The sequence below is a fragment of the Carassius auratus genome, chromosome 34 (assembly GCF_003368295.1).
Source record: "Carassius auratus strain Wakin chromosome 34, ASM336829v1, whole genome shotgun sequence".
NCBI classification, from domain to species: Eukaryota; Metazoa; Chordata; class Actinopteri; order Cypriniformes; family Cyprinidae; genus Carassius; species Carassius auratus.
This window is the reverse complement of record NC_039276.1, coordinates 3144200-3171894: the sequence shown is the minus strand read 5'-3', so window position 1 is coordinate 3171894 and position 27695 is coordinate 3144200. Positions and strand designations below refer to the sequence as shown.

Genomic DNA, 27695 nt, shown 5'->3' with positions numbered 1-27695 from the left:
CTCATTAAATTACAAATTAGACATAGTTATCAACCAAACATTTTATTCACAAAATTCCAGAAAAGAACACATTAAAAAAAAATATATCATAACAGTCTACAATTCAATATCGGCTTATTTCAGACAAATTCTAAGACAGGGCTGGTTCATGAATACATTTTGAAACACACAAAATGTTTTCCTTTTTGAAAATCATAGGTGAGTTTACATGATTATGACTTATGATTATGACAAAATGCTAATATTACCAATAAAATTCCTAAAACATCATTTATGTCACTTCTGCAACCTGTTACAGTAGTAAATATGTCTGTGGCTTTTCTCGAGTATAGAAATTTTAAATAAAACAAAACATATGTACAATCAATTCCCAGTGAAGGTTCTTAGTAATATTTCTTCATGTCACAACTGTCACATACAGAGCAGTGCACAGATTCTCAAAATGATACTGAGAAATATTAAACATGTGTTGTGCATATGAATAAATGGCCTTTGAAGCTTCATAATAACATAACGCCTGTGTTTGAGGTTAGGAGGAACTTGCTTGTAAAATCTTTTGACTTATTTGTGTCCACATAAAAATTTTTCTCTAGATCCTGAGCATAATGTAAGGAAACAGTTTATGATGTCATAGAAAGAAGTGACCGTTGTGGCACGTGTACAGCATCATCAACATAATACAAGTTAATTTATCACTATTCAGTGATGTAGATCTTCATCCCGTTTAGCCTGCTATGAAAACAAAGCAGAAAAAGTCAATATAAGATGCAAATCATGTCACATTTTGAAAGAAAGTTCAGTATGTGTGAAATATTGTTCTCAAGAAAAACTATCTATATAGATACATAGTTCAGCTTTACATTTCTTTTATATATACACATATCAATTTTTATTGTTTTAATTGGTTTCATCTCATATTTATATATTATTTTATATTTATTTTAAAATATTAAAATATAAATATATTTAATTTATATAAATATAAATTATATAAATTAAATATAATTTTTTATTAAACTAATAAAAACTAAAATGAATAAAATAAATTCTGATTTTATTTTCATTAAAATAAAAAGTGTTAGTGTAACAAAAAATAATTATAATAACTGTAATAAATGCTAATGCTGCTGTTAACACTGCTTCCTTTATGTGTGTAGGAGTGAATGATACCTGTGCTGGTGAGGACACACGTCTTCTTGCATTCTTCTTCCGTCTGGAAGCGGTTATTGTTGCCCTGACAGCCTCCGTACCAGAACTGCGCACAAGCGTTCGCCTGTCTGTCGTAGTACCAGTGAATGACGTAGTCTCTGCAGGAACCCTGACTCAGACCGAGCAAACATCGAGGATCCAGTGGAGCTGATTCTGATGCAGCACAGAAGAAGAGAAAGTAATACCATTAAACACTTTCAGAAAATAAAATCTACTTTCATTAAAAAAACTTATATTATAAAAATATAATTTTATATATTTTTCAATATTGTCTGTGTTTTATATTAACTTTCTTTGTATAAAGTAATATATTTGAAAAATTATATTACTTATTATTCTATATTATAATATATATATATATATATATATATATATATATAGCTCATGATTGTTTGTATTCTCGATATTTATGTTTTATAACAGCTTTTGTATATATATATATATATATAATATATATATATATATATATATATATATATATTATATTTTTCAATTTCAGGATTAGTTTTATAACAAATTTTGTATAAACATATATGTTATAGAATATTATAGTATTGTATATTAATTATATAAATTTTATATAATATATATATATATATATTATATGAAACTGTTTTAGTATTATTTTATATTGCAAATTTGAATCCCCTTTCAGCTTATTGCCAGTATTCAGTGTCAATATTATATTATATTATATTATATTATATTATATTATATTATATTATATTATATTATATTATATTATATTATATTATATTTTTTTAACTAGCCTTTCCTGTATTTTAATCCTTGTATTAAACTTTTTCAAAATACTTGGTGACAATGGCTGTAATAAAAAAACATATTACATTTATTATTTTATATAATACTTTTTATTAAAAGTTTCAGCCTATTGTTAATATTCTGTTCTGTCAGCATAAAACTTACATTAAAAAACTATTTTATTACTTACTAATTTTATTACTTATAATATTTTATCATTCTTATTATATTGTATTGTATATTTATTATATATTTTATACTATAGAACATTAATTAATAATTGGTAATATATATTTTCAGCCTATTGAAGTCAATATTTATATTGTATAACAATAGTAAGTACCTTTTATCACTACAGGACGAGGCTTTGCATTCACATTCACTGAAGTAGAATGTGTTGACACTGATGAAGATAATGATACTGATGATGAAGATGATGATGAAGAGGTTCCTGGCTGTACAGGTTGGACCGTCTTACTGACAACTGCAACAGTGCCACCTTGAGTTTGTGTCTTTATGTCTAGATCCTCCCCTTCATGGTCATTCTCCAATTGCACAAGAGCAACATCAGGGCCAGGGTTGATGGGAAGACGTATACCGTGTCCTCTGCCTCTCGTGTGACTCTGCGATCTGTCCTGTGAAATCTCCTGAAATCTTCTCCCATCAGCAGCCCAAACATTATTCCTGTATGAGGAAACATCCTCTTGGCCGTTAGTGTAGCCGTACCCATTGTTTCCGTTCAAGCCGTTTGTAATCCGGTTGAAGAAAAGTGCCCCGTTCTCATCCTCACAGAACTGGCTAACCAGTTTAGACTCCAGAGCTGCAGAAGGAGACCAGACACAGAGAAAGATGCAAGTAGTTTGCAGCTAGGGTTTTAAATTAAGCAACATTAAAAATATAAAAAATATCGACAAAGGAGCACATCATTAAATTAAAACAAGTTTATAGATGTTTAAATAGCTTCTCTTATTTAAGTCAATTAAAAAAAATACAGTTAAAATTGCTAAAATTTATTAATTTTAGGAAATCTGTTCCAATTGTGTGAACCGATTCAGAACAACCCCAATATAACAATTTCTCCGGGTGGCATTTTTAATTTATTACATTTTTTAAATGTATACATATATTACTATGTATTGTTATATTGGTGTTTGCACATTAATATAATTAAATATATACATACAGAAAAGTGTTGATTATTTTAACTAGATACCCTTTTTAAATGACTATAATTGCTGTTTATTACATCTTGCATTAAACATTTTTATAATAACTGGAGACTATGGCTGTTATAAAAACATATTATATTTTATATAATTTTATTATATTTTTCAGCCTATTGGTAAAATTCAATATCATCAATATTTATGTTTGTAAAAAAAAAAATATTATATATTTATTATATTATATTATAGCAAATACATTTTATTATTTATTTTATATTAAAGTAATATTTGATAGTGGCAATATTCAATATTGTTAATATATTTTACATGTCAAGAAGTATGAATATATATTTTATATTTAACACATTTAATAATTTTATATCAAATATTTTATTTTATTCTATTTTGAACCTATTGACAGTAATAAATTTTTATTTTAGTAATAAGTTTTTTATTATTAATAAATAAATAAATAAAAACAACAAAAACTGTGTGTATATGCTTTAATTTTCCTCCATGCTCACCTGGCAGTGTGTTGTAGTCATCAATGAGGAACATATGTTCACTGTCAGGGTCAGAAGCGATGAGGTTGAGCTCCCTCAGGAACTCGGCCTGCGTTGGGTCAGAGGTGTTCATGATTCCCAGCGCATACATCTCAATATTCGCCACTTGAGCTTCACGTACTGCCATATCCAGCTTAACGGGTTCTCTTTTATCCGTCTGTCCATCTGTAATGACGATGGCTACTTTTCTGACCCCGTTCCTGGCGCTGTAAAAGGCCTCTTGTGTTGCTTTGCGGATGGCGGTGCCAGTGTAGGTGCCCTCTCCCATGTAAGGCATGTTCCTGATCGCCTTCTTGACATCCTGCTTGGTCATATACCTGGCCAGGTTAAACTCCAGTTGGACGTCCAAGCTGTACAGAACCAGTCCGATTCTCGTGGCATTACGGCCCACTGTGACACGGTCCACTAAAGCTGTGACGAAGTCCTTGATGATCTCAAAGTTTTCCGGGCCCACGCTTTCAGAGCTGTCAATCACAAACACCAGCTCCATGGGCCTTTCCTTGCACTTAATACCACATCCTAGAAATATGTGAAGTCATATATGACATGCATGTTATTTCATGATCAAATTGTTTGTTTCGTCATACTTAAAGATTAAAACTCACCACAAATCTCCTTAATCAGCTTGATTATGTCTTCTCTCTGAAACAACAACAACAAAAAAATACTTAATTTGCTCATATTTACAGTGCATAGTTTTCCTAAAATTAATACGTTAATCAGCTTGATTCTGTCTTCTCTCTGAAAAATAATTAAAACAATTATGGTATTTACAAATATTTAAAATGCATATGATTGCATAGCTTTCCTAAAATTAACCCCTTGATCGGCTTGATTGTCTTCTCTCATAAAAAACGACTTATTTTGTTCATGTTTAACATGCATGTGGTTGTATAATCTATACATTTATAGAGTTTTCCTAAATTGAACTCCTTAATCAGCCTGATTATGTCTTCTTGCACAAAAAATAATTAAACACTGACTGAATTTGCCAATATTTTAAAAGCATATTGTTCCATAGTTGTGAAATAAGGAACACATTAATCTGCTTGATTATGCCTTCTGTCTAAAACAAATCATTAAAAGAAAATGACAAAATTAACTAATATTCGCAATACTTATGGATGTAAAAAATTTACTCAAAATACAGTTGAAAAGATGCAAATGTATTTTATCTTACCGTGAGCCCTTGTTCGCCCTTGATTCCTGTTCTTCCCTAGAAGGAAGGGGTTAAAACAATCATTAAACAAGCTGACTTACAATGTGATTTAGTATTCACAACATTTCAATTCTGTCTGCTGACACAGAAGATGGTTTATAGAAAGTAAATGAACTTACAGCTAGTCCTGGAGTCCCTGGGTCACCCAAATCACCTTTCATTCCTTTGAAGCCCCTCTCGCCCTGCAAACCACGGTCGCCCTACAGGACACAGAGATTTACAGATGAATCAAAGGCCTCATATCACACATTTTAACTAATAATTTCATTTTTATTTCTGAAGTACATACATAAGAGATTCTTTTTCATCAAAAATAGTCTTAATTCATTTTTTTAATTATGTTTTCTGACCCATATTTAACCATTTATACCTACCCCATCCTCTTCAGTTAGTGTGATCTAAACCAAAGTCTCACCTTGGAGCCTGGAAGTCCCTCTCCAGATGGGCCCCTCGGCCCTGTCACTCCAGGGGCCCCATGATCACCCTGATGGATTTAACAAACAAGTTTATTTTCTGACCAGTCATCATGACTTGGACACAATGCTATTATGTAGAGCTGGGCAATATTTTGAATATTCATGATTATACTACTAAAGCAAAATGATATGTGTCATTGTCATATTTAGTGTCTTTTGTCATTTTTTTTTGTCAAAATCACTTTTTTTTTTTGGCCACCCAAAAAAAATAAAATAAAATAATAATAATAATAAGAAGAAGAATATCCAGTCGTTATTTATTCTCCCTAATGGCCTTCCAAACCTGACTTTGTCTTCTTTTAGGTTCCACACACTTCTATGAAATGGACAAAAAAATACAGTGGAAGTCAAAGGGAACCAAAACTGTTTGGTCACCAACATTCTTCCAAAAAATAAATCAATCAATCAATAAAATAGTGAAATTAAATGAAATAATAAAATAAACAGAAAGAAAGAAAGGCTGAATATCACCAAACTGGTCAAAAATATAATTTTAGTTAAATCGCCCAGCCCTATAAAGCAGGTAGTAGATAGTTAACCTACTTTGGGTCCCTGAATACCTTCCCCTGAGGGTCCTTGTGGTCCTGGAGGTCCTGGTCTTCCCATGTTGCCCTGAAACAGTAAGAAAGCAGAATTAACATGAGCTGAAAAGATAACTGGTCTTCATCAATCCCCACAGCAACACAGACAGACCCCCTGTGCATGCTGTTCAGAGCTCTGGTTCTGGACACGTGGGGCGTTCAGCATCAGTTTCATTACTGTACTGTAGGAGTTTATGTCAGATGACGTGAATATCTCACCGGTGGTCCCTGCAGTCCTTCACCAGTTGGACCTGGCAAACCAGGCAAACCCCTGAATCCAGTGTCTCCCTGAAATTTTACCAAAAGCACCATTTAAAATGATTCCTACTATGCATGACATTTGCATGTTCTCGTCAAATGACTTAATATACCGAGCTTGAATATATTGAGCATTTCTGAAATAATCGCCACTGCTTTGTTGTATCGCAATAACACACCTCTGAGTGAATTTAAATACTTTACTAATACTATGTAAACTGTGAAACAAGAAATCAGCATTTCAAAGGATGGTTTAAAAATCTTAATGAACTAACAATAAAATAACAGAGCAATGAGTAACTTAAAGGATTAGTTCACCGAAAAGTCATTAATGACATAATTTTCATTTTTCGGTGAACTAACCCTTTAAGCAATTTATTTCCATTCTGTGAATTTTATTGTTTTCGTGTAAATAATCAAGTCATATCTATTAAAGTTGACGTGTCTGAATGCATTTCGGATATCAACAACAACATCATAAATACAAAAAGTGATAACTTCACCTTTGGTCCAGGAACACCAATGCCTTCTGGGCCGGGCTCACCCGGTGGTCCAGGTAAACCAGGCAGACCCTGTGTAAAATAAACAAACATGCTCAAATACACAGCAACAAACCTGATTATAGGAACTATAATTGAAATGGCTTTAAATTTTAAGTGATGTTATATGAAAACAGGGATGTAGTTGCTTACCACTGGACCGGGAAATCCTTCACCTTTAGGCCCAAATGGTCCGGGCGGTCCCGGGTTACCTCGATCACCCTAAATGAGACAAGAAAGGAACACCACTTCATATACTCTGGTCAAATGTTTGGAATAATTAAGATTTAAAAAATAATAATTGTTCACCAAGGCTGCATTTTTTTAAATAAAAAATACAGTTAAAGCAGTAATATTATGAAATATTTTTACATTTTAAATCACCAGCACAGCATTTTAGATTGATTTCTGAAAGATCACGTGACACTGAAGACTGGAGTGATGGTGCTGAAAATTCAGCTTTACATCACAGCAGTGAATGATATTTTTGAATATATTCAAAATAGAATCAGTTATTTAAATTGTAATATTATCTCCCATTATTTTTGTATTTATTGTTTTTTAATTTTCTGATCAAATAAATGTAGCCTTGGTGAGTAAAAGAGACTTGTTTCAAAAACATAAAAAATACGCCAATTGTCTATATAAAAAAGTTTTATTATTAGCATAATCAAAATCTTTCATCAGAAAGGCATTTCTTTCAAAAACAAATTTTTTTTGACCAGCAATAAAGCTATTTTTATGATTAGCATAGTAGTTTCAATCATTTATTTTCCGCAATCATTACAAAACATTATCACTGCTAATTCAAACACTCTCATTCCTTTTACTCGTTTTCTTAGTAGTTCTTCAGGTTATAAAATCCCACCTACCTTTGGACCAGGCAGACCGTGACCAGTCTCTCCAATCAGTCCGGGAGGACCGGCGGGACCCACATCACCCTGAAGACACGAGGAGATGAGGTCATGGCATTACTTCTCGGTTTTATTGCTAAGTTGGCTATGATGAATCTTGAAATAGAAACGTTCTGATTCATAGTGTTGGCAGTGGGCCATTAACACAATGACTGCCTGCCAGCCTGTAGGAGCTTGGCTTTTGTTACCTTTGGTCCTGCTAGAGCTCGTCCAGGTAATCCTGGCATGCCCAGCCTTCCTGGCGTACCTGGCTCTCCCTAAAAAACAACAGTGTAATGTTCCAATGATGTAACTGCAATACATCTAAAACTATGTGCAAAACCACAGACATTTATTATTTCAAACAATGAGCAGTTCTGTAAACTTGGAGTAAAAAAAAAAAAAAAAGATAAAATAAACTATATAAAGCAGTATATAAAGTATATATATATATATATATATATATATATATATATATATATATATATATATATATATATATATATATATATATATATATATACAAATTTATTTTTATTTTTTTACATACTGTATAGAGCCCAACAGTTCAGGTTCAGGAAATAGAAACCTCATTCCTTTTCTCCCTACACTCTTTTGTATTTGCAAGGATTTAAATATTTTGCTGTAAACATACACTAATGTTCAAAAGTTTTGGTAGGATTTTAGTAAAATGATCAAAATATGATCAAAATTACAGTTACAGTAAAATACTAGTACAATTTAAAATAAGCATTTTTGTGGAAACTGGGATCTGAGGATTCCTTTGATGAATCATGATGAAGTCTTTGAAGTTCAAAAGAACGGCATTTATTTCAAATCTTTTCTTTCAAATCTTTTGTAATATTATAGATTCTTTACTGTCACTTTTGATGAATAGACATTCACTCTTGTATTTTTCTGATTTCCAAAATTTCTGACTTGGTTGCTTTAGCTCCAGGCTTAGTTTTTTAACTCGTTATTTAATACTTTTTGTAATGCCTATGGAGAAAAGATTAAAATACTCCCAGAAGCAAGATTGCGCTCTATTTTTTTATAGATATTCTCACCTTTGGTCCCGAAGGGCCACTTATGCCCAGAGGACCTGGCAACCCTCGAATGCCTCGTTGGCCTTGATCTCCCTATTAAGATTAGAACACAGAATATCAGTCGACATAACCTGAAGATGATGATACTAAAGCCTGTTTGACACCCACTAGATCACAAGATACCCAAAATCTGAACATATTGAATATTAAAATGATTAATGAGGAGATTATTGTACCTTCTCTCCTTGAGTGCCAATTCCTGGAGTCCCCTCAGGTCCCCTCAAACCTGTTGCCCCAGGCTCACCCTGATGAAGAGAAACAATGCATTTAACATCCGGTAAACTTGGTTATTTGCTTAGAGACATATCTAATCAGCAGAACACTCAGTCTCAATTCCGTTTGAAGAGCTGACATCAGAAAGCTGAGTTACCTTTTGTCCCGGAGCTCCGTCCTCCCCTGGAAGTCCAGGTACACCTGCCAGTCCAGATGCACCAGGTTCACCCTGAAGAAATAATATCAGTACTTAGTACCATCTTCTAAAGTCTTTTATTATGGTCTAAAAATCTATTTTTGGAGCCTACACCTCCCAGGATTTAAGAACACAAACCTTTGATCCAGGTTCGCCCTGCCCTCTCTCTCCCGGGTTGCCCATCTCTCCTGGAAAACCTTGTTCTCCCTAGAAAAATGGGAAATAGATGAGTCAAGAACTAATTTCCTTTTACAGATTGCCATTAATTATAATCTTTACTACCAACCTTGGAACCAGGGAAACCCTCTCCTGGAGGTCCTCTTCCTCCTGGAGGCCCCCTCGGACCCTCAACACCCTGACATCAAGAAATATGTGAGAAATATAAGAGAAATAATTTTGCATTTTAAAAAATATAGGAAAATTTCACACATACATATGTTACACCTAGGTGTGTGTGTGTGTGTGTGTGTGTCAAAAGTTTAGAATAATAAATGTCTTTTTATATATTTTTGAAAAAGTTTTTTAAAAAAAGGCTACATTTATTAGATAAAAACAGTATAAACAACAATATTGTGAAATATGATTACAGTTTAAAATAACTGTTTTCTATTGTAATATATTTGAAACGGTAATTTATTCCTGTGATCAAAGCTGAATTTTCCCCATCATTACTCCAGTCTTCAGTGTATCACGTGATCCTTCAGAAATCATGCTGATTTGTCAAAAACATCTTGTGCTATTTTCTGCTGACTTTTTTTGTGGAAACTGTAATAAATGTTTTTAAGGATTCTTTGATAAAGTTCAAAAGTACAGTTTTATTTAAAATAAAAGGCTTTTGTAATATTTTAAGTGTCTTTACTGTCACTTTCGATCAATTTATTGATATTCTTTTGGTCTTTTATTTTATTACATTTTTTATATTACTTAAAGCAAACATTAGAATGGTAGTTTACCACAGTTTTCAAATTGATAATAATAAAAAATGTATCTTGAGCAGCATATTAGAATGATTTCTGCTCAAGATACATTTTTTATTATTATCAATTTGCAGTTTAGCTGATGACGACAGCATATATATTATAAATAAAAAAATGCATGTTCATTCATGTGCATTTCTTTAATTAAATAAATCAAGGACAGTTAAGAACACATCACATCACCTTTTCTCCCTGAATGCCAAGCCCTGGGAGTCCAATCGGTCCTGGTAAACCTGGAGGCCCAAGCTCACCCTGAAAACACAAAGAGGATGAGTCCGTTTCAGATAGATTAATACATCCTGAGATTTAATTTGTGGGAATAATAATCTGTTTTGGTTTTATTCAGTACTATAGGTGAGCAGGACTCATCTGAGCTGTGCCACCCTCCCATCTGCTCTTTCTCACTCTTTATTACCGTGCAATCAGTCCCTGGTGTTTAAATGGGAATTTGGGCCAGTTTACATACTTCATTAAACCTTTTGTGTCATAGATGGTGTGGTTGTGTGAATTCCATTCATGGGCTGATATATTTACAGCCCACCTTGTCGCCTTTGATTCCAGTGCCCTGTTGTCCTCTTGGTCCCTTCGGCCCCTCCAGACCTCGGTCCCCCTGTCAAACAAAAGAGGCGTCATCAGCCCAGTGTTGCTGAAATGCCAATCTCCCTTTCTCTGCCATTCAGATGCATTTACTGCACTCACTGCATGTATTGTTTCTTTGTTTAAGAGATTTTGAAAACACCTGTTTTTCCAACTAGTAATAATGCAGTGCAATTCCTCAATGAGCCTTAATTGTTGTTTATCTAAAGTGGCTCGATTGGTCTGATAGTTTAGGTTGCACTCATAAGGATTCAATCAGAGCTAATTGAAGATTTGTTGACTTTATTTAAAAATTGCGTTGTGTTTCACATGTATTGTGATATTTTCTTAGTATTTTAAAGTATTTTTTTATATATTCTTCCTTATTTTATTTAGTTGTAATCACTTAAGTACTTCAACTTAATATTTTTAATTTACTTTATATATTTCAGATTTCATTTATAATCTTAGTAATCTTTTCATCTATAATCTTTAGTAATTTTGTCATTTAAAATTATAGACTTTTTCATATTTCTATTTAGATAAGTATTTTTAAAAAATAAACATTTAATCAGTTTTAGTACAATTAGTACTTAAACATATTTACTATTTTTTGCTTGTTTTTTTTTTATTAAAATTTTTCCTTAGCCGATTATTTTATTTATTTCAACTTTATTGCAATTACTGAAAACTATTATGAATGGTTTTCATTGCAGTTAACGATAACACTGCTTATTATTTCTTATTGTCACATGTATTTAATTGGTAAATTTTAGCAGAAAAATCAACTTTCTGGAGAAACTAAACATTGTAAGGAGAAGTGAAGTTATTTCATGTCCACTATTCATTTGATATAGAGCACTTATGAAACCAAAACAATAATGTTTTAATAATTAACTTCAGAAGCAAAAATGGTGTAAGAGCTGGTAAATTCAGTTAAATCCTGTGATTCATTTCAGATTAATTAAAAACATGATTCGTATCATCATGAATACTGAACATGATCATAAATCTGAAATAATTTATTTTCACTACTGGATGAAGGTTTTCAAAGCACTGAGGTTCTCTTTTCTTTACTGTATTTTTAATTTATGATCACATTTTATGTGCAGTTCTGGCTTTGATGAAGACTTAGTTAGACTGCTAAGAGTATTTATAGAGCTCAAAGAAAACGGATCCATTAAATTCTGTCTTGCATCTTCAGGCTGGTAATGCTCAGCTAATTTATCTGGAAAATACAATAATTAATAGTCTTGGGTTTTAAAATGAGGATTTACCAGGAAACCTTGAGCCTCTAATGAGGTATTATAAAGAATTAAAAGTCTTTAATGCATTTGTTTACTTAGATCTTCTCAGATTGCCCTTGGCTGCTACAAATCTCCAGGTAGATTAAAGAGCAGAGAGTGGCTTTAGTGAGAACATGACATTTTTGGGCTAAACATACCTTTGGACCTGGAAAACCCTCTCCTTGTGGTCCTTTCTCCCCTTGAACCCCCTGTGGCCCTTGAGGCCCCTGATTTGATGAGTAAATGTGAGGGAAAATGTCATACAGTCAAATCTATGGATGTACATTTAGTGTGTACTGATTAGTAAACAGTTGAATATTTCTGAACTTGTGCTTCTGTACTTACAGGCAGACCTGGCTCGCCTATGCCAGGTGGACCCGAAGGACCTGGTCTCCCCTGAAATCCCATATCACCCTGCAGACGGATCAAAGATGTGAACAATTCAGGAGAAAAAGTAAGAAATAGGCTACTCTATAGAAAATCACAGTATATCTGAGAATCCAAAACATTTACCATCCGTATCATCTAAAAAATGCACAATGCAAACTGAGCAAAAATATGCATTCTGGTGCAGATGCTGATATTGATATGGCCAAAAGGTAAGATGAAATTCTAATGCATTGAAATATAAATGAGATCTTTATAACAGTATAACAGACTACTTACATAAAATGCATATAAATATCAGTTTTTACTTTATTTCCCAATAATATGCATTAGTAAGAAGATTCAGAGGCTTAGTTTGATGATCAGTGTTCTGTAGTTTCAAAACATAAAATGCAATGCAATGCAGATTGAGAGATTAACAACTAGATGTTCCTAAAAAGCCCAATGGATCATATTTGATATGAAAAAAATGGCATAAGGATAATTAAATAAACATTAGTTACTTCAGTCCAGTAGATGTTGAAATCTTGAAATATTACTAACATTTTATTTTATATTCAATCTAAAAGCTATTCTAATGTATACGTATAAAAGTTTCAATGCAAAAATACACGTGAACCATAACCTGATGTTGGATTTTTACAATTATACTAAAATGCTTTTTACTTACAAAACTTAAAGGCATGTAGTTGATGTGCAAAGGTTTTTTAATCAAAGTTTTGATCATGTTGATCATTTACAGGTCTTAAAATGTATATTTTAATTTAATTTTTGTGTATCAAATATGATAAAGCAGTTAAAGTGGCTCATTGGCCATGGAAAGTCAAAGAAAAAAAAAAAAAGATCTTAAACCAGTCAAGCTGTTGTTATGATGGTTTAGCTGGTCTCCTAGCTGATAATTACTGAAACTCAACTAAAGCCAGTAAACCAGTGTAAGTGTTTCCCCAGCGTTAAAGTCTGATTGCTTGCTGCAATTTTGGAGTATCTTAGTGGATTTGCAGTCAAAAAGGTAAATAAAGCTGACCTTTGGTCCAGGAAGTCCAATTCCACTGTCGCCCTGAATTCCAGGCGGGCCAGCAGGGCCGCGCTCACCCTGTGATTAATTACAAACAAAAACAACTGATGAGATAGATTTAATTCATTAAACATCACATTCATTATTTCTGATGGAAGGCATTTCTTATTGTGTTGAAATCTCACATCGATTCATACAGACATTTCTGGGTTTCTTATAAGAATGTCATCCTTCAGGTGAAAAATTTGACAAATCAGGTATGTATTTATTTAAAGGGAAAGTTTACCCAAAAAGGACAATTTTGCCATATTTTATTCACTCTCATGTTGTACCAAACCTGTTTCTTTCCTTTGAAGAATGCTAATCAAACAGTTGTGGCCACTGACTTTTTAATACAATGAAAGTCAATGGCTACCAGTAAATGTTTACCAACATTCTTCAAAATATCATCTATTGTTTTCAAGAGAAATAAGAAACATTCTAATTTTTGGGTGAACTGTCCCTTTAAATTCAAGCTGTCATCTCAGAGAAACATTAAAAGGAATGTCCTGTGTTCAGTTAAACTTAAGCTGTATGTACAGTATCTGTGACATGCTGTTGATTATCAATGAAAACAGTTTCAACTTGTGCCTCAGACTGTAAAAACATAACTTAAAAAGGTGCTGACAGAAATCCACTTCCACTGAAAGCACATGACTATCAATGAGTTGAATTTATTTCTGTGGAAACTGATAACAAGCCATAGATTCTGTTAATAGAGCTAAGGATGAATTTAACCAGGAATGTTCCTCTTCAGAGAGATATATGATGTAAATAACACTGATAATACTACTATTACTTGTGGATTATTGTAATGTTTATATCAGCTGTTTGGACTCTCATTTTGACGGCACCCATTCACTGCAGAAGACAAATTGGTGAGCAAGTGATATAATGCTATATTTCTCCAAATCTGTTCCTGTGAAGAAACAAACTCATCTACATCCCGGATGGCCTGAGGGTGAGTTCATTTCAGCTAATTTTCATTTTTGGATGAACTATTCCTTTGATTTTCATCCAGGACCTTATAGAGCTGAACTGTTTTAAAAAGAACAATCCAATCACAAAGAGGTCAGTGCGAGCAGTCACAAATCTGCTTGTTACATTTACAATATCCCCTTACTGTGCCTCCTTTCCACAGACTGGAAATTATCTTTGTTCACGTCATCTACATGTCTGTGCATGAATTTATACTTTGCACAGCATTTTTCCATCTTACACATTTCTGCTGTTATTAGCTACCATGACAATAATATCAGACCACCCATAGTCCTTTTTGCTGACCTGACAAGCACTTTCTAGCATCTCATTCGTTGACTTTCAACCTCAGGGCACATTATTCCAAATAAAAATGACTGTTTATCATCGCAGTATCATCTGTTACAGATGAATCCGCTTCTAAACAGGAAGTACAAAACAATTTTTCCTTCATGACTGTCTGTGACACTGATTTGTGAACCCGTGCATGAAAGAAGGAGGACATCTGCAGAGCTGTTTAAACCTTGACGGCTTCCTGCAGTTAAATTAAACAATGAGATACTACATGAAGAGCAGCAGACCTCTATTAAAGGAAATCCAAAACATGTCAAAACATGTCATTCATCTTCATCCCCTTTTTGAGCACAAGCACGAGACATGCTTATACTAAAACTACAGTTTATGCACCCTTTGCATCGCAGACATAACCTTGGTCTCTTTTGAAAAAAGACGCTTATAAGATTTGGTCTAAGAGTCCAGTTTACCTCACTCCTAGATTCCTTATTTACTCACCCTCATTAGAATCAATCACAAAGGAGAAATTTAAAAGAATAGCATGTCTTTTTATTATAAAAATAATTAATAGCCAATGTCTATGTAAAAAAGAGCAATAAAAGTAGTCCATATGACTCATGCTAAAATTTCTAAAACCATGCAATAGACTTTTGTCAGGGTTATTTTTGACAGGAATAAAAATAAAGATGTTATGGATACCAGTGTGTTTAATGTACTGTACTGTTGTTTAACAACATACCAACTTTCCAGCTGATGTAAGTTCTTTCTGAAAACTTAAACATTTGATTAACTTTTGATTATTTGTTTGTTATTTACGTTGTATTTTACAGAAAATAAAATAGCAAATGGGTTTAAAACAACATGAGGAGGAGTAAATAAAGTAAGAAAGACACTTTTAGAAGAGCCATCCCTCTTAAATCATGATAAAACTCAAATCTCAAATTCCCTTGTAAAGGGATGCATAAAATATTTACATAAAATATATCATAATGGAGCGAAATCTAAAAGTCTGTCTCTATTCTGCACCTGCTATTATGATCAGAGTGCATGATTTAGTCAAAAATGAATATGAATAATATTCCTTGTAAAGAAATGGGAATGCATTAATATTTTTCATGCACTTTGGGCTTAAACATCCATTTATCTAATGGATATAGCAAACAAACAAGCCTGTAGTGCATGGCTCTTCTCATGCACAATAACATGCCGAATAAGCAGTGGCTTCTGGAGTCATGGGAGACAGTGAAACTTTTCCAGGTGTGCATGTTAAATGTGATGAGCGGAAATTTCCAGGATAATGGTTTGTGATTATAAGCCACAGACCTTCTTTCCCTGTGGGCCTTCTGGTCCGATGTCCCCCTGTGGTCCTGGTAAACCCTGCAGGGGAAACATGAAGGGTATGTTACAGTGTCTAGCATGAACATTTGATTTTTTAGGGCTGTCTAACTGTCAATCTGTAGACACCATAGCATTATGCTGCTTACTGTAAAATATATTAGTTTAATTATATGTTGTGGGAAATTCAACGTGTTTTTTAACTGCTTTGAAATATACTGAAGCAGATTTCCACCACAGGATAAAATAATGTTTTATCTCACAATTCTAAGTTTTTATCTCACAATATCTCACAACGTTATAAATGCAACATATAAACTCAAAATTCTGTTTATGTCTCACAATTTAAGTTTACTGTAAATATTGCAGTTCTGAGTTTACATCTCACAAATCTTTTTTTTTTTGTTTTTTTCAGAATTCCAAGAAAAAGTTTGAATTGTGAGAAACTCAGAATGACCAAAAAACTTCAAATTGCAAAACCCTTTTATATTGTTTTAATTCTGTTTTGGAAACAAGCTTCCAAAGTAATAAGCTCTCACGTTTAGTTTAAAATAAATTAAAGGTATGTTTTTAATTTGAAATACATAGAGGCATCTGTTTCATGTGATCTAGATGGTCAATGCTAAATACAGGTGTGTAAATGGCTCCAAAACGTCCCGTTATTGGATCAAACCACATCAAATACATCAAATCAAATACTTCAAATACACAATGAAAAGAATTTGGTGCAGGATTTACTTTATACCATTTTCACTCAGTAAATTTGAGTAAATTTCACAAATAACTGACAACTTTGAAAACACTTTTTGCTACAACTCTTACTGCAAGAGGTATGGCTTTAAAAGAAACAACTGTAACCGATTTTGGACATACATACTGTATATATTTAAATATACAGACCGATGTTATATTTTAAAATGAATATGAAATAAATGTATAATCAGACCCACCTGTAAACCTCTGGACCCTTGAGTACCAACTGGACCTTCAGGACCCTATCAGATGGTACGATATAATTAAACATTTGAAACATGTGCAGTACTGTATTACTGTGTTCATTACATAATGGAGTTTGCAGATCCGGCAACATCTGAAGGTCTACACACCCGGTCTCCTTTGCTTCCTGGAGTGCCACATTCTCCTCTTTCACCCTACAGACGGTCAGAAAAGATCATAGTCTCATATGATTGTGTGGATCAAAATCAATATATTACGAATAGGGGCAGGGATTTAATACCTTCTCTCCTGTGTAGCCTGGTTTTCCCTGAGAACAAAACAGGAAGACTTTATTTTTTATTATTATTATTTTTTATTATTATTATATATTATTAATACTTTAATTTTAAGTTTATTCTTGCATGTTGGTCAATGATGCGACACTAACTCTCTGGATCTATTCAGTCATTTTAAAAATACATAAAATGCAGTTCATATACACTTAACACATTTCATTTGTGAATTAAGGTTCATTTTAATGGGGGTTTTTTTAGGCTTGAAGTCAATAATGTTTAGGTGGCATAACTGTATGGAAATTGTAACAAAACTGTAACGAAAAAAAGTATTTTGAAATAATATTTTATTATAGATGTTTTGTTTTAAAATAATAGAAAATATGTCTGCCAAATAAAGCTCAGTGTGATGTCATAAAAAAAAGGAAACTATTTTGTCACATGACTAGAAATAACATCACACGTGCGCACACACACACACACACACACACACATTGTAGATATACATAATATAGTGTGTGTGTGTGTGTGTGTGTGTGTGTGTTTGTGTAAAATAACCAATTACATATTTTTTACATGTTTCTTGTCCCTTTTTTTGTATATACTTTTCATTTTACCCAATTAGCAAATAGTACCCAATTTGGAATTTTGTGCCCTCACCTCTGTTCCCTCACGGCCAGGAAGTCCACTCAAACCAGCTTCACCCTAACAAGAGCACAAAACAAGTGTTTTACAAAAAGGGTTATAGAATACAGTCTGTCAGTCTTGATTGCTGTACTGTCCAATCTGAGAAAGAAATCTAAAATACAAAATATGAAGAGACAAATACACAACAATATAACTAGCCATGAGTTTCCTGTGTGCATCCACAGAAGCAAGCAAACACCAGAGAGAAAGACAGAAAGAGAAAGACAAAATGCTGACCTTTTGACCTTTAGCCCCAGGGGCTCCGTCCTCACCTGGACGACCCTTCTTTCCCTGCGGAGGAAATAGGAGAAAGTGAGCAGCAGTGTCAATGCCAATAAAAATGTTTCTCAGTGAGTGAAAAAAACTATTGACCTCATGTGTCTGATGGGTTTATTAGACCCATAAAGCTGACCAATCAAAAAAACAATAATCCACCCCAAATAGAAAACATGTATGCATTTCGTTCTTCTGAGGAACACAAAAGAAGATATTTTGAAGAATGTCGGTAAGCAAATGGTTTCAGGTCCCACTGACTTTCATTATTTATAAAAGATAAATCAATAGTTCAATAGGACCAGAAACTTTGAACATTCTTCAAAATATATTATTTTGTATTCATATCTGTATTCATAATATTTGTAAATATTCAAAAATATTTACAAATATTACTTAGGCTATTAACCCATCATTGACAGGTGTGGCATAATGTTAAATTTGGACCCGTAAGTGTTTTAAAGTCAAGGTTTTCAGCGAAAACATGCAATTACATTGTCTTCAGTTTCAACAGACTCAACATGAAGGAGACTTCTTGTGAGGAATCTTATTTTGTGTTTCCCCCGAGGTAGTGCTGAGGGGTCCTGACAAAGACGATAATTATCCTGACTTTTACAAAGCAAAGCGGTTATCCAAACTGTCAGGATCATGCCTGTCTTTTCCCACTGTTGGCATTCTTCAAAGGAATCCATGCCTCTTAGGAACAGAAAAAAGAGGAGAAAAATGTGCCTGTGGGCTCGCGTGGAAACACCGTCCCATGTTGAAGGAAGTTTTTTTTTTTTCATCTCTTTATTCAATTCTTGAAACAACACATATACAATGTCACCGAGTAGCTACTATACCAGAAAAATGCAACATCAAACACTCTTAGCTGTATACTATACATTACTTTGAAGCCAAGAAATGTAAAACTTTATATTAAAACAGTAGTAAGATCAGCAAAAATGGCCTGTTTTATTGAAGGAAGTTTAAAATAAAAATACTTACAGCCGGGCCACTGAGTCCTCTCTCGCCCTTCTCACAAGCACACTTTGGAGACAGAGGACACTACATATAGAGAAAAGTGTGTAAATGGAAAAGTTGTCTTTTTGTTTTGTGTTTCAATAAGGCTGAGATGGAGAAAAAAATATTCTTTCTGGCATAAATAAAAACAAGTTTTTTTGTGTTTGTGTGTGTGTGTGTGTGTGTGTACACATTTTACTAAATACATATACAATTCTGTGCTAAATACAATTTTTCTAATCAGTTCATTTCATTTGCTAATCCGAAAGAAATGGTTCACTACAATGAATCCGACAACTAGTACAGAGTTCGGGAGGATAGTAAGCTATTCCTCAACACTGCACTAATGCATATTACCATAAAAGACTTGAAATATTATTTACTCACCCCATCGTTTGCCAGCTGAGCCTGTGTAGAGATGCAACAACAAGAAAATTAGATTTAGTTCAAACAATAGCTGGAATATTAGATTATAATTGCTGCACTTTGGCAATGGCAAGGCTTTCATTTTTATATTTTTTAGCAGTTTGGGTAAAGAGCATGAACAGTTAATATCAGGGTATACATTATACAAATTTCCCCGAGCAACAAATGTGAGTAAAGGACACAGTATCATTTGACATGCCCAGTCTTGCTTTACTTTGGAATTATGTCAAAGTGTTTCTGCTCAAATGGGAAAAATGAAACCTGCTTTACATACATATCCATATAACAGCAGAAATGACAACAAAGATTTATGGTAGATATAAACCCAGATGCATGTCAGAAAAGCCACAACAGGATGTGTTTACTCTAATTATAATAAATAAAGTGTAGAAAGGATAAATGTTAGGTGTCAGGGGTCCCAAAACACTAACAGTACATAATAATTTTTTTCTTGTTCATGTTTAAAATCTTGTCAAACACTTTACCAAATCTGTTTTAACAGCCAGACCAACTACTTCAGATTTGGAATATGTGCTTAAATGAAAAGACCATGTACCATTGAATAATGGCCTGAAAATACATATTTCTGTTGAGTTGCATGGGGTGAGTGCACGCCATATTGTACAGTGCAATGCCATCATCAACTAGTGCAACCTGACTCCAAGAGAATAACTCATTTGAATCGGTTCTTTGATTCTTAGCAAATCAAAAGACAACAGTGCAGCCATAGTGAGTCTTATGAGTCAACTCTTTCTTTAAATGAATAATTAAAAAATATTCAGATGTTTGAATCATTCTAAGGAATCAAATGAATAAACTCACTGAATCTTTTATCAAGTTACAATCACATTCAGTGATGGAATAATAATAATAATAATGTAAAAGCAGTGCTTTAAGTGGGCCAGTATGCACCAGTAGCCTACTCAGTACTGCCACTTCCAAATATAGCTCTTGAGCGTGCTGCCACCTCTCTGTGCGCCCAGAACGTGCTTGTAGCGTACTGGTATGTTCATTTGGACATGTTTTAATAGAGCTTTTAATCCTTTGCCTTCATTGCTGCTTTTCAGAGCGCCCTTCACAATGCACGCTTCCTAATTCTTCCTAGTTCGGAGTATGGAGCGTGAATCATTTGAACTAGAGGTGGGCAGATCGATACTTATATCGATAATATCGATACCAACGTTGGTATCGGTATTGATCGATACCAACGGGAAAATATCGATACTTAAGTTTCAGTTTCTCTCGTTTTGCGACCTGGCCGTGTTTGTCAAAATGCTGCTGCTGTCACAGAGCAGAGCAAGCTCTCAAGAGTGCTGCTCGTGCTCGACACTGCTCTCCGCCCCCTCTCCTGTGTTGTACCGTCACGTGACTCACCACTAGCGCTACCACCAGCAGTCAGGCGCGCGCACCGCTCAGCCGCGCATTTCTAACAGCAGTCGGTCAGAGGCAGAGAAAGAGGAGCGTTGTATGGCTGTATTTTCAGGCCGATCTACCCTTTTGTGTTAGCTGTGAAAGGGATACTAGTTTCTATATTTAAACTTCACCTAGATGTGTACCAGACTTAATTATTTTTATTATTTTTCAATAGCTGATTCTCCAAGAGCAGTGGATATTACAAGGCGCCTATCAGAAATGATTGTGAAGGACCTGCAGCCTCTTTCCATAGTGGAAGATGTCGGCTTCAGGAATTTTGTATAAGGAGAATTTGTTTTATATTGTGAAGTAAAACTTTGTGACTTTAAGAAAAAAATACTGAAAAGAAGTGCACTAAAGAGGAGCACATTTTTTTTTTATTAACATGCTACTTGAAAAGAGAATTTGTTTTTACATTTTTTATATTTGTGAAGTAATCATTTTGTAACTTTGTTTATTTAAATAAATCAGAAGTAACCAAAAGTTGTTTCTGAACAAAAGCTTTTGTAGTACTGATTAATAACCCAAAATGCAAATCACAAAAACAAATTAAAAGTCATGAAAATTAATTTAGATTTAGGTTGAAGACACATCCACCTTAATTATTAAAAAGTATCGATATTGGTATCGGTATCGGCGATACTGGCCCTGTATTTACTTGGTATCGGATCGATACCAAATCTAGCGGTATCGCACACCTCTAATTTGAACCAGTTTGGGAGTTCGGAGCGGGATCGCGAATCATTTGAGTCAGTTCGGGAGTTCGTAGCGGGTTCGCGAATCATTTGAGTCAGTTTGGGGATCGCAAATCATTTGTATCAGTTTGGGAGTTCGGAGCTGCTTCGCGGATCATTTGAATCAATTCGAGAGTTCGGAGCGGGTTTGCGAATCATTTGAGTCAGTTTGGGAGTTCAGAGCGGGATCGCGAATCATTCGAGTCAGTTTTTTCGGAGCGGGTTCGCGAATCATTGAGTCAAGTTTGGGGATCGTAAATCATTTGAATCAATTCGGGAGTTCGGAGCGGCTTCGCGGATCATTTGAATCAATTCGAGAGTTCGTATAGGGTTCGCGAACCATTTTAATCAGTTCGGGAGTTCGTAGCGGGTTTGCAAATCATTTTAGTCAGTTCGGGAGTTCACAGCGGGTTATCGAATCTTTTTAGTCAGTTTGGGGATCGCGAATCATTTGAATCAGTTCGGGAGTTCGGAGCTGGTTCTCGAATCATTTGAGTCAGTTTGGAAGTTTGAATGCAGTAATGCAGTAGCTCTTTCTAAGGGTATTTTTTCAAAATCCTTTTGTACATTTTATTTATGTTCAGTAGTTCTTTCTAGCTCAAGCAAATCGGCAAACTAATAAAAGGATTTATTATTAAGGTTGCCTGTTGACTGCTGTATATAAAAGCCCTTCAATATAGTTGTTGTTACCTCAGGGGATGAGGGGAATCATCAAAAAAAAAAAGAAAATAATTATTTTTTTTTGTGGCTATAATAGAGTACCGGCACCTCTTTTGGGCCACTTAAAGCACTGTGTAAAAGACAATACAACTAACAGAGACAGTATATAACAGTTTTTTTATTTAAGAATTTTAGAATTTAAGAACGGAGTCATGGGTGTGAATTTGAATTGAACTGGCCACATCCTACATTAAATGTACTTGGAATTTTGACTGGAATGAATGTAGTCTCTCGGAGCCAGACCTTCAGACTGGTGGCTGATGGTCTGGAGTCTAAGGCAGCTTTCATTAGCTAAGGCCCGCCTATGAGGCCGTTTGATCGACATTTTAAACAACCAATCACAGTTCGTTTCGTTCAGCATCACGTTTCGGGGCGTGGACATGTCGCCACAATAACAGACCGGTGTGTAAAACTCTCGGATGTATTTTAAATATTCTATGCGGCGAACTTTAAATATCTGAGATATTTTTAACAATCCAGTGTTTACTTGATCCTGATAAGCGCTCGTCGTCACAGGTGTAAACACAACGGCTTTCTTCTTTCGTGAGGTGTTTTGGCGCTACAGCATTTTTGTTTCCAGGCGGATCGTTAAAGAACGTGACACACAAGTCTTCCGGAAATCCTGTAGAATTCAACCAATCCGATGAAGACTTCGATACTTCTGAAGTGTTTCCACTTTTGTGTCACACATGTATCAGATATTTATCCAAAAATAGATTAAAAAGATTCAGTAGTTAGCTTGAATCAGTGTAACGGATCCTCTCTAAATGGACACACTGAACCCTTCAACATTAAGTTACAATCATTTTCAAGCTTATAACTGGCTGTGTGTTTGATATTGATTGAGTTTGTTATCTCTGGAAAATAAAAGTAAAATATGCACGAATAAATCAGAATCAGAAATCCCTGAATCGAAATGAAAGTTTGTGAACTGAAACTTGTGTATATACCAAAACGTGTAAAAAGAACTACTTCTCTGCTGGAGAAGCGTAAGCAGCGTATAACTTTTACTCTTGAACAAGCCCAGACAGAATGTGGAGACATTTTGCATTTACTGCACTCATTTTAGGTAAAGCAAAAAAAAAAAAAACTGTGGAATTCTGTGAAATGCATTTAAACATGTTCAAACCCAATAAATTAAACTGAATATACCTTTATGGGTAGCTGAAACCAAAATAATGAATACACATATACTCAAGTTGCTGGAATGAGTAGAATTTGAGCCATTCTGGAAATGTGTGGATAATGTTATGTGGGCTTACCTATACATTCAGCATGAGGACAGAATGAGTGATTGAAGACATTATAGTACTTACAATCTGAATTAGGACTTTTTCCATGACGTTTGTGTCCTGTAGATTATAGAGGAATTTGGTGGACGGTGTACTGGCCAGCAGTCTCAGGTTTGCTGTGTTGGCAGGGTCATTGGCGCCACGGGTGATGCCAATCGTGAAGACTTTCACGCCCTGGTTCTTTGCATCAGCCATAGCAGAGAAGATATCAGGGTTTCTGGGATGAAAAGTCCCATCTGTGAGGAGCAGGGCAATCTTGATGCTTTCTGGGCTCGATTCTTCCACAAATATCTTGGTCATGTTGGTGATGGCGTAGGTGGTGTAAGTGCCGTGTCCGATGTAGGCCATCGGTGTGACGCTGCTCTTGAAGTTCTCCGAGCCTCTCCACTGTTTGAGGGTCTGCTCGATAATGACGTGGCTGCTGTACTGAAGCAGGGCCGCTCTCCAGCTGAGTTTGCGTCCTGTGTCCAAGCGGATGCTCTGGAGGCCTTCTATAATGTCCATAGTGAACTGTTTCTCCTGCTGGTGGTTGTCCTTGGCCGTCTCAGAGCTGTCCAGAAGGAAGGCCAGCTCCAGACTGCAGTCCTCATCCAAGATGGCTGAAGCCACAGCGAGAGGAAAATGGGAAAACAGTGTTAAAGAAAAGTTAATGAACTATTAAACAGTTGGCTATAAATGTAAGAACTGACTCCCTTTTCATTTGATTGGAAATTTACTGTGTAGCAATTCAAAGAAATTCAACGCAGTCAAACAAGGAAATTAATTAGTCCATAAAACATTTTGTGAAAAAACAAATGAATACATGAGTGATACTCATTAATTTATTCCCTGTTATGTAGAATATTATTCAACATATTTCTCTTTACCAAGTTAAATATTGTCATCAATTAGCATAGCTATCAAAAAAAAACATTTTTTTTGGGGGGGGGGTTATAAAATACAATTAAAAATTAATATATAATATAAACAAAAATCATATATAAATATATAATATTTTATAAACTATTGAGTAAATTAGGTATATTACATATGATTAAGTTAGATCAAGTAGATCATACTTTTATACTATACTGAGTATATTAGATCATTGTGGGAAAGAAAATGTTCTAAAATAAAAGTACATTTATGAAAATAATTAAATATAATAGTCAATAATAAAACTGTTTGTGTGTGTGTGTGTGTGTGTGTGTGTGTGTTTGTTACCGGAAATATATAATATGTCGTGGATTATAACATTCATACTGCATTAAGAAATATTGAGTAAACAAGACATGTATATTGTGTGAATTAGGTAAATTAGCAAGTATATAAAGTCCTCTAACACTAGCATGCTCTATTCTTTTTCTATTCTGTTTTCTTTTTATTTATTATATTGTTTAAAATCCCTTGCTACGTGTACTGTGTTAACCTAACTGAGACTTGTTATATCACTTGTATATCATTGCTCTTTCTGTTGTTTTTGATTGCCTCCATTGTCCTCATCTGTAAGTCACTTTGGATAAAAGCATCTGCTGAATGAATAAATGTAAATGTAATGTAAATGTGTTTACAACCTCAATTCAATTTTGTAATTTAAAAAGCAAATTCAGTTCTGAATAGTGCTCAGCCCTCATCTTTCTGGCTATTTGTCTGTCTACATTTCTTTTAAAAGTTTCAGAAAATGTGAATGCTATATTAATCATCTAAGTCTCCTAATGACTGTTTTTGGATTCAAGAAGCAATGAACTCTGTCAACTGATCTTACTTTCAACACAGCAGCTCATCAGTCTTCTTGTCACCGGTGACAAGACATGACCTACCGGGTCTTACACCCACATAAATAAATCATGTTCATGTTAGGAGAACTGAATGCTTCAGGGCTCCAAAATCACTCCAGACACATCCTCCTTCCAGACGCTCTTTAAATATGCTGCTAGTATGTCTAGTATGTCATAACATGACATTGCATGTTTTTAGGCTTAAACATATAGGCATAGCTTTATGTTTCTTAGACAGCATGAGAGATATACTGACGGTGACCTATGAGTTTATAGCACATACAGTACATGGCAAGATACTCATTGGGTGTCAAGAACAACCAGCATTTAAAGTCTACATGAAACACATTTGCAACCATTTTTTTGTCCCATAATGTGTGAAACAGAATACTCAATGATAAAATAAGTAGGACGGGACATGAAAGTGGAGTAAAGTAAAAAAAAAAAAAAAAAAAAAAAAAAAAAAAAAATTTACTTGCATGCATACATACTGTCACACATTAAAAAATGAGTCGCCTCACCTTGACCCTCATGTCTTTGTGAAATAGCTGCCGTCTGTCCCCTGGTTTTAACTCTTGTTGGCCCGGTCTTTTCTTCGTGAAAATCTTGAGCCCAAACACTCAGCAAACCAAAACACAACAGAGACCAGCTCAACGCGTGAGCCATGACTGCCACTCCTGCAAAAATATTAATATTTTACTATATTATTGAAAACTTGAAAAGAACATGTCCAGATTGCAATTTACTCCAAAATCAAAAGACAAAAATAAGATTTTGCATAAAGAGAATTACTTTAATACATTACAAAACCATTTATAATAATGCAAATTTAAAAATATAAAAGCTGAGGAAGCAATGCTTTAAATGACATTAAAAAATAATGCAATGCATAGATATTTTTCTATTTTTTAAGTACATTTTCTTTCTCTGCAAGATCACATTTAATGCCAAAATCAAAAGATGAAAATAAGACATTATATTTTGCATGTAGACAATAAAGCTTATTTTTAGCCCATTGATTGTACATATAAAATGGCAAAAATAAATTTGGCAAGTGTCATAAAAGTGTCATAAAAGATATGTTATATTATATTACATGGGCGATTTGTTTTGATTATTTTATTAATGGTTTTCTTTACTTTAATATGTAACAAAACATTTATAAAAATGCTAATTATAACATTTGTAGAGGAAGCATGCTTAAATGACAAGAAAATAATACATATGCAGTACAAATATATATATTTTTTCTAATTTTCTTTATGCAAAACACTTTTTCTTATTTTCTTTCTGAATTAATGCATTTTTTCTCAATCATGCATTAATAAACCATTAACAGTTTCCAAGGGCACATGAAACCCATAATTCACATTGATATTATTTTATATACAAACCTGCTTGGCACGTACTGTACATTATGGTATATTACCTTCCATACAGACTTTACTACCTGACTAAAAATGCAAAGCTCAAAGACTCAAATATTTATTAGATGTTGAAAGGTGACTCACCTTTGGCAGTAAAGTCTTTTGCCACAAGCGAGCAGCGCAGGTGTGCAGCTCAGCGTTCCTCAGGTGATGTGTGAGCGAATGAAGGAGGCTCTGAAGTGAAGTGCACTTCTGCCTGAGTCAACAGAAGTAGACGGCATCCTCAGGCTGTGTCTGCGACTGTCACAGCCCATTTCCCTCCCACTTTTAAGGAGAGGAGGACTCACCGAACTCTTTAGTTGCATTGCATGTCTCCTCAAAAAGAGTGAACCAACAAGCACACTACATTATTGCACTTTAGATACGTCTCATGTACCTTTTCCAGTTATTTAATAATAAATAAATAAATCCACTCTCAAAATATTTTTAGGCCTAAATGTAAGATTTTTGTTTCTGCAAATTAAATTTCCTTCCATTTGGAAGACACTGTTTTAAGATAATATAATTTGATGCATACTTGTCAGTCAAACATAAATGAATCAGGTAAGATTTAAAAAAGAAACTGAATGTTTTAAATACAGTTTGTAGAAACCAGGTTTATATATTTATCATAAATTAGTCCAATTTGTTTCAACTGAATTCAATGAATTTTGCTTATTTATCTTCT

The 27695-nt window shown here is 34.1% G+C and overlaps 1 protein-coding gene across 1 annotated transcript; it reads right to left on the bottom strand.

Annotated features, from left to right (window-relative positions):
• Positions 1 to 26: 26 nt before the first annotated feature.
• Positions 27 to 27251, bottom strand: col28a2a (collagen, type XXVIII, alpha 2a). Its single transcript, XM_026217452.1, has 35 exons — positions 27113 to 27251; positions 26123 to 26278; positions 23869 to 24443; positions 19647 to 19667; positions 19245 to 19304; positions 18222 to 18275; positions 17958 to 18002; positions 17306 to 17332; positions 17175 to 17219; positions 17019 to 17063; positions 16057 to 16110; positions 13432 to 13500; positions 12366 to 12434; positions 12179 to 12247; positions 10700 to 10768; positions 10342 to 10410; positions 9468 to 9536; positions 9320 to 9388; positions 9143 to 9214; positions 8949 to 9017; positions 8734 to 8805; positions 7876 to 7944; positions 7646 to 7714; positions 6927 to 6995; positions 6738 to 6806; positions 6196 to 6264; positions 5939 to 6007; positions 5335 to 5403; positions 5039 to 5119; positions 4881 to 4916; positions 4306 to 4342; positions 3662 to 4219; positions 2315 to 2791; positions 1171 to 1362; positions 27 to 732 (listed from the first exon to the last, which is right to left on the bottom strand). The coding sequence occupies exons 2-35, from the start codon at positions 26265 to 26267 to the stop codon at positions 725 to 727; spliced, it is 3639 nt and encodes a 1212-aa protein (XP_026073237.1). The 5' UTR covers positions 26268 to 26278; positions 27113 to 27251; the 3' UTR covers positions 27 to 724.
• Positions 27252 to 27695: the final 444 nt, after the last annotated feature.